General features: G+C 31.4%; 1 protein-coding gene across 3 annotated transcripts; it reads left to right on the top strand.

Annotated features, from left to right (window-relative positions):
• The first annotated feature begins 3,390 nt into the window (after positions 1-3,390).
• Positions 3,391-7,268, top strand: LOC108764893 (52 kDa repressor of the inhibitor of the protein kinase). 3 transcript variants are annotated; one of them, XM_018513295.1, is made up of 5 exons: positions 3,391-3,539; positions 3,638-3,852; positions 4,080-4,181; positions 4,360-4,674; positions 7,051-7,268. In XM_018513295.1, exons 1-5 carry the CDS (start codon positions 3,445-3,447, stop codon positions 7,053-7,055), a joined length of 732 nt encoding a protein of 243 aa, XP_018368797.1. In that variant the 5' UTR covers positions 3,391-3,444; the 3' UTR covers positions 7,056-7,268. The 3 variants fall into 3 exon arrangements, with proteins under 3 accessions (XP_018368797.1, XP_018368796.1, XP_018368798.1); XM_018513294.1 differs by having other exon boundaries at positions 7,048-7,268; XM_018513296.1 differs by lacking the exon at positions 4,360-4,674 and having other exon boundaries at positions 7,048-7,268.
• Positions 7,269-8,223: the final 955 nt, after the last annotated feature.

Here is an 8,223-nt window from a genome sequence, read left to right as displayed (position 1 = left end):
TCAGATAAAGAACAAACTCTATGTTAGTAAACTGACAGTAAATTCAATCAGAAATGGCTACATATTAGCATTACAGTCGTTGTACAAGTTTTATACACAGTAAAAAAAGCTTTGCAACGACACTGTAATGCTACAATTACAATTATTAAGTTACAAAATAGATTAAATTTGTCTTAAGGCGATGCTAAAGTCTCCTGTTTTATCACATTTCCACTCGGTGAAAAATCTCTGTATTGGATATACGGATTGCAAAAGTATTATTGCTTAAATTAAAGTACGCACAAACAGGACCTCAGCTGCACTGGATTTCATGAGAAAATCGATAAAAAATTTCAGATTCGTTAAAAATTCACTTTTGGCTCATACAGCTGTCACCTCAGATATATATTTGCTTTAATATAAGAGTTGTAGAGTCCATATCTTGAAAATAAGCGTGCAGCTGAGGTCACATTATTGAAACGAACGATACCGAGTTTATAGAACTAAGATTGAAAGTCTAGAAAAGAAATATTTCCACCGAATAGAAAATACGTGTATACAGGTGTTTTGCGAAGACTGGGACTGTCAACAGAGCCGAAATTTCGTGTAGCAGTAGTTGCGCGGTCTTGCGATCGATGGTGCTGGCATTTGTTAGATAAGAACAGACGTATGCGTTTGAGTAAGACAAAATGATATATATTATATAATATAATGTAAAAACTAAATCAAAGATGTCACCACTATTATCGAATTTGGAATTAAAAAAGTCTTTACTATCGACCTTGATTGAGTTGGGTAATCGGTTTAGCATCTCCTTAACACTTTACTTTTATCTATTCTTGACCTATAACTTATAATTTTTTGCAAAAATGTTCATCATCCACTTGTAACGATTTTATTAATCTGAATAAGAATAACTTTATTCGGGATTTAAAACATTAAAAAAACATTAGAAATCACACAAGACATTAAAATAATATACTAAATATAAAAAATATATGCTGTTTCCTTCAACGGCCCAGGGTGTAAACTATCAAAAATTTCGGAGTGATGCTGAAGAATTAAATTCAATACCAAAATCAATTTGGTAGTCAAAATATTAAGCTGATTCTACAACGAGTCGGTAGTCCTATCGGTGAATCGGTGAATTTGGCCAACAGTCAACTTGTACGACTAAAGATTGCCGATTTCCTGACTACTCAGCCAAAAAATCTGCGTTGGCGACAAATCAGTCGGCGGTCTAGCGAAACCAGTAACAACACCTTCAAGTACGAGCCCATGTCCGTGTGCTCGCCTGCGGTGCGCCGAGAAAGGGAGCTCCTTCTCACACTAGTCACTTGTTTCGAGCGACCGAAAATGCTTTCTCGGCAATCTCGGCCGCTCGGCGGCCCTAGACATCAATAAGGGGCGGAGGGCATTCTAAATAACATATAAGTTTTAATCAATTGTAGTACCCCTTCCATTAATCCAGAATAGTATAAATCATATTAAAACGCAACAGTTTACGAGATATTTAATTGTTTACGATTTTTCATGCGCGTTATATAGTATACCCTCCTTCATAAATTCGAGTAGCAAGAATAGTTCAGTAGAAGTAGAATTTTACCGGAAAAAATTATAAACCAGCATTTCTTTTCACGAAAGTCTCGAAAGGCCATCAGAAAAGAAATCCGTATGTTTGAGACTCGAAACTTGTGAAGAAAATATACGAAAAAAATCGAATAGTTGCAAAAAGCACGTTTTTTGCTTATAAAACGAAAGATATTGATTATATGGAAAAAAATTCGGTATAAAAAATGTAGGTATTCGAAATACCTACAAAATGAGACGTGGAACATTAAAATCGATCTATTAGTTCAGCAGAGAAAAAATAAAAAACACCAAAAAAGGCCTTTTTTCACTCGCTCTCTGTTTATTGAGATATAAATGCGAAGCTTTGAAATTCTCGTAAAATGTAATAATGACGAACAAATCTAGCCCTGAAATGTTCATTAGCTTTTGCAAAAAGCCATTTGTTCACTGAAAACCTGTCTGCGGAAAACTTAATTTCTTCATCTTTGAGCAGTCGCACAGGGATGATTTTTCTTCTTCAAGAGTTGCACTATCACGTACACTTAATAACAAAACAATTTTTTACAGTTAAACTATTATGAAACGACTGTAAAAAGTGGGTATCTTTTTTCGTATAAAAAAATAGAATAATTCCGTTAATATGCATCATATCAAATAGCCGAGTGAAGCATTCGACATCTGACATTTTTCTACGAATTTAAAAAAAAAAGATTACCCTCCGATTATTTTTTTTTTAGGAGCCGAGATAACTATTTTTTTCAAAAAATTATTATGGCTCTAATTTTTAAGATTAAGTGTTCCGTCTGGCACCAGTTTTTCAAGGAAGAATTAAATTTGCTGTTAAAAAATTCTCAAATTTTTTGCTGGCGATTTAAAACCATTGAAAAGTTGAAGAACGCGAGCGAGGCAGTGCACCGGGCGGAGTGAGGAAAGTCGGCGCGCAGTCGAGTGGGGAAGATCGGGCCGCTCGGAAAAAAATCATCTACGTCAATTTATTGCTGAGAAAATGTAAATTTAGCGAATTTTTACGCACAAAATCAGATACGCGTGAATCGCCAAGTGGCCGAGATTGCCGAGCAAGCATTTTCGGTCGCTTGAAACAAGCGACTAGTGTGAGAACAGGGCTGGACATGTATTTGAAATACTTTTATTTAAAACACATTATTTGCAATACAAGCATATTTTGTATTTTTATTTTAGCGAATCGCACAAAAGTATTACATGTATTTTATATTTAAAATCGAAAGATTGAAAGCTTTTTGTATCTTGTAATTCAAATAATAAGGTTGATTATCAATGTTAGTATTTGAAATACAAAATACAAAATACTTTCATAATTTTTGTTATTAATACTGAAATATAAAATACAAAATACTTTTATATACTCCCATGAAATACAAAATACAAAATATTTTCATGTACTTTGAACAAATACAAAATATAATTGTCTTACCAATACTGTTTTTCGAATAAAAGTATTTCAAATACATGCCTACCCCTGTGTGAGAAGGAGCTCGCTGTCTCGCTAGCACTCTCGGGGCGCCGCAGGCGAGCACATGGACATGGGCTCGTGTTTGCATGTGTGTTACAGCCATAGACTTCTATATATACTACTAGACTGCTTACTCCCTTAGTACAAGCTTGTATAAAGTGGATCCACAGTTTAACCATATACAGTTACGACAGTCCCTGAAATTTTTCGTGTAATGTTTCAAGGCGCATGTGTCAACTATACTATCGAAAACATGGCGGTATCAGAATAATAATAAGTGTGTTTGGAGGTTATATGTTTGTATGATTCTGTGATATTATATATTATATAAGTGAAATATTGTTAACGAAGATTTTATTCTTAATGCGTTTTTTTTAATATCCTATTTCGAAGTTATAATAATGAGTAAAGGTGGATTTTCTTGTGTGATGTGTAAAAACATATCTGGACGAAATGCAGGAATAAAGTTTTTTCGTTTTCCAAAAGATCCAGAAATGTAAGTAAAAATTTTCTCTATAAATATGCAAATAAATATATATGTAGTACAAAGTTTATATAATGATATTGAAATTATACAATTATATTTTTGCATAGGTCTAAATTATGGCTCAAATCTTGTAATCGTATGATTGATAGAACAACTGAAGAACTTTATAAAAATTATCGAATTTGTAGTGATCATTTTAATGAAAACATGTATCTTAATGACTTGAAAACTAGACTTCTTCCTGCAGCTATACCAAATGCAACACAGACCACATCAAATTTTCTGACAAATCCAACTTGTGACACTTACGTTATTTCAAGAGGTAATATTCTGCTTTATATTTTATTCAACTGAAGCTGACTTTTCATGTGCAACTGCAGCATATGCTGCAACAGCAAAATGCTAACATTGGTTAAAAGTTTTTTTATGAGCTGATGCTATCCAATCAGTTCTTGAAAGTATGAATCAGATGACGTTTTGCTGCCGCAGCATATATGCTACGTATGAAAAATTAGCTTGAGAGATACTAATAAATATTTTTTATCACAGAGAATATAGAATTTAGACAGAAATCTTATCAGGAGGAATTAGAAATAAAAGCAAACGAATCGTTATATGAACAAATGGACCTAGGTGAAAGCAATAATTCTAGTAAGTTTAAACTAGCATAGATGTAGACAATAATTAAAAATAGATTAATGATTATAAAAAATGTCTTATTAATAAATTACCAAATATCATTCTTAATGAACGCTAAGTGACACACAATTAACAGAATTAATATTATAGATGTATTTATTATATGTGTAATAATTATTAGTATTTGTAGCTGATGGGACGCTAATAGAGCCAGATGAGCGTAATATTTCAAGAGGAGAAATTGCCTCTTCAAAACTAGTTCATAAACAAATTCAGACGCCTCAGAATTTGTCTCATGATTCTCCAAGAAAAAATCGATTAAAATCAAGAATTGTCTCATTGCAGCGGGAAAATAGAAAACTGAAACAACAATTGAAAAATGCTCTTACAAAATCAGACAGAGAAGATTTAAAATATTACTGTCAACTAACAGATAAATTTTTATTTCCTTCTGCAGCAACTTTTGTGAAGGAACAAGCTAAACTAAACCAACAATTAACAAAAGGCAAGAAATATTCTATGCAATTCAAACAATTTTGTCTCAGTATATATTTTATTAGTCCTAAGAGTTACAAAGTATTGCGTAATGAACTAATATTACCAAGTCCAAGAACTCTTCAACGATCAATTGAAACGTTACAAATATCTCCCGGACTTAATGATATCATTTTTTATATGATAAAGGAAAAAATTGTCAATTTTACATTACTGGACAGGTTATGTGTAATTTGTATTGACGAAATGTCGTTAAAAGCAAATCTTTATTATAATATTAGTCGAGATGAGGTTATAGGATTTCAAGATCTTGGACATGAAAAGAAATTCCTCCCAGCATGTAATGCGGCCGTAATTATGATAAGAGGGATCTGTAAATCTTGGAAGCAACCAGTTGCTTATTATCTATTGAATTCAACTTTTAATGAAGCAGACGTACAAAATGTTGTACAAGAAGTGATCAGGAAGCTTCAAAATATCGGATTAAAAATTGTCGCACTTGTTACAGATATGGGCAAAAACTATCAAAATATGATTAAGCGCCTTGGTGTAACTTTAGAAGTCCCATATTTTGAAATTAATGGTGAACGTATTCATTATTTATAGCCGACCCACACTTGATTAAAGCTACAAGAAACAATATTTATATTAATAATATTAAATACAATAGTGACTCAATTTTTTGGAATCATATTGCAACTCTTTATAATTATGATAAAGATCAACCAAATCGATTAGCTTATAAACTAACAGATATTCATGTTCAACCATCAGGGTTTGATCGAATGAAAGTAAAATATGCTGTTCATGTCTTAAGCGCTACAGTGGCAGCTGCCTTGAAAACACTATACGTTATAAATATTTTACCAGCAGTTGTATTAACGACAGTAGAATTTATTGAAAAATTCGATAGTTTGTTTGATATCTTTAACTCATCCACAGTAATAGATAAGAAAAGTTACAGGAAAGCTTTTACTGGAGCACAGCATCAATTACAATTTTTACAGGAAATGTTCGATTATTTGTCAGGCTTAACAGTTTTTTCAAAAAAAGGAAAAAATATTACAAATACGGTTCAAGTTTTCAAGTTTTGGAAATTAAACATAAAATCTCTACAATCACTGTGGACTTATATGCAAACTACTCAGCCAGATATTAAGTTTTTGCTTACAAGGCGGTTGAATCAAGATTCACTAGAGAATTATTTTGGAAAAATGCGAACGTTGAACGGCGCGGCGTATACTGTCACACCATCACAATTTTATTTCGGTTTTAGAAAATTATTTTCTACATTTTATTTGACGACGGGAACTGGAAACTGTGCCGAAGATCGCGACTTAATGCTTATGAATGTTGCTAATTATAAAGCTCAAAATGTACAACATGTTGATGTGAATCAGCAAGATAAAGGAAAACCAATTTTAATTGATGATCATGATTATCGAAACATAAGTCTATCGGAACAAAATGCTTTTCGATATGTTTGTGGATATTTAATGCGAAAGTGTATCATAAAACATTCCTGTGATATTTGCCTTAAGTTTGCGAGAGAATATGTAGACTTGAATAACAATTCATATTATTGTTTCTTTCGAGCTTATGAATCTACAGAAAATAATTTGTTTGGTAGTTTGTTAATGCCAACTGATGACTTCGTTACATATATACAAGTTTTAGAAAACAATTTTTTTCAAAATATAAAAACCTTAATATTTCAAAAAGGTGTTGTAGCTAATCTCATTGAAATTTTTTCTCACATACCATTTGCTTATCCATGTCCTAATTTTCCAAAGGAATATTTGATAAGGCTTTTTGCTCGAGTCCGACTTTTTTTTACTTTAAGAAACATTAACAGTACATTCAAGACTCAACGAGGACATAGAAAAGTAATAATTTTGAAACATTGATTACTATTTTATATTTACAAGAAATAATTATTTATTTTTTGAAAACTTTTAATTTGCTACGCATTAATAAGCTACACATTGAAGAGTTTACTTATATTTTGAAAATTAGTTCAGCTTTGTATGTGATATTTACGTTTTGTTATGTTTTATATGCTATTTTTTCTATAAGTATAACGGAATAATATATGTGATAGAACTTTTATGTAAAATACGTTATTATTTTTTATATAAAATATATCAATGTAATTATAAAACTGAAATAAATGCATAAATATGAAAATATGAATGAAATGCATGAAATTAATTATAAAGCTACTATTTACAATCTGGCCTGATGTAAAAACCGTTTAAATTTATCCTAAGATAGTAGTTAATAAAAAATATCATCAACACAAGAGCATTAGTTTTTGATGTTAGATCCGGCGATAAATATCAATCTTAGTATATTTGATTTTATTTTTTCTCTTTTCTTGCAGTAGAATAAACATGATGATTGGTTCACCAGTGCCATCAAAAACCAGATGAAAACAATCAAGCATTTAACGGATGAGTTCGGGGAGACGCTATTAGTGCTATTCGTATTATTCAATGTTTTTTTATTGTTCAATAAACGTAAAATAAAGATAGGGCAACATAAATAACATTAATAGCGTCTCCCGGCCGCAGTCAATAACTTCAGATCTGGATAATTTTGTCAAGGAGAATATACATAATATTCAATTTTTATTAGAATATTCCTATATATATTTTAATTTTTTTATAAATTACATTATTAATATTTCATATTAATGATTAATAATTGTATATTTTTTATACTTTACAACTTTATACTTTATTGTGAAAATTAAATGAATACTTTTTACACTTTGTCCATCGCACAATTGTCAACTAATTATTGAAAGTTTAAAATAACACCCAAAATGTGTGTTTTATTCGTTCAAAATACAATAAATTTCGCAATGTGTGTGTTAATTATTATCTAACCTTATTTTATAATTTAACTTTTTTTCAACTTTTTCTGTGGCTCCTTATATCACCTATTTCATTAATTACAATTGTCTATGGTAGCTAGAAATATTTAAACTCCTTTTTTATATTTCACATCTTTGAACTACACGCCTTTATACTATCCAAAACATGGCGGAGAGTCACATGACTGGGTAACACGAACATCAAAGGTTCCGCCTTTACTGTCGTAACTGTATATGGTTAAACTGTGGTGGATCCCAAAACTTATAGTGGTCCTGCGCATGCGTCACTAACTACACCGAAGGAATGTAATATGGCTGTGTCCTGCGATGATTGTAATACTGCGAATAGAGAGCCGTATTGTAGCTGTAGGTAAATGTTAAGAAGACCCCTTCACCTCAACTTTTGATAAAAATTTACTCAATTGATGCGTTTTTGCATGAAACGAAAGAATCTGGCAGAAAAAATATAGTGTCGCTCTGCCTCGCGAACGAGATCCCTTACGGAAAAAACTCTGAAAATTTCAGTGTTTATACTCAAATTTGAGTGTAAATCCCAAATTTTGGGAGTTTACTCTGAAATTTGTGCGTTTACACTTAAATTGTGAGTGTTTACACTCAAACATTGAGTATATACACTCAAAGATTGAGCGTTCACAACGTTCACACTCAAGTTTGAATTTA

This window comes from Trachymyrmex cornetzi, unplaced genomic scaffold, assembly GCF_001594075.2.
Source record: "Trachymyrmex cornetzi isolate Tcor2-1 unplaced genomic scaffold, Tcor1.1 scaffold461, whole genome shotgun sequence".
In the NCBI taxonomy this organism is placed as follows: domain Eukaryota; kingdom Metazoa; phylum Arthropoda; class Insecta; order Hymenoptera; family Formicidae; genus Trachymyrmex; species Trachymyrmex cornetzi.
The sequence above is the reverse complement of the archived record's forward strand: the minus strand, read 5'-3'. Positions and strand labels throughout refer to the sequence as shown.

Excerpts from the sequence above, each read along its gene's own strand:
- LOC108764893 (XM_018513294.1), top strand. The coding sequence starts at position 3,445 with ATGAGTAAAGGTGGATTTTCTTGTGTGATGTGTAAAAACATATCTGGA. Across the intron at positions 3,540-3,637 it reads TTTCCAAAAGATCCAGAAAT|GTCTAAATTATGGCTCAAAT; the intron begins GTAAGTAAAAAT and ends ATTTTTGCATAG. Across the intron at positions 4,182-4,359 it reads AGGTGAAAGCAATAATTCTA|CTGATGGGACGCTAATAGAG; the intron begins GTAAGTTTAAAC and ends TAGTATTTGTAG.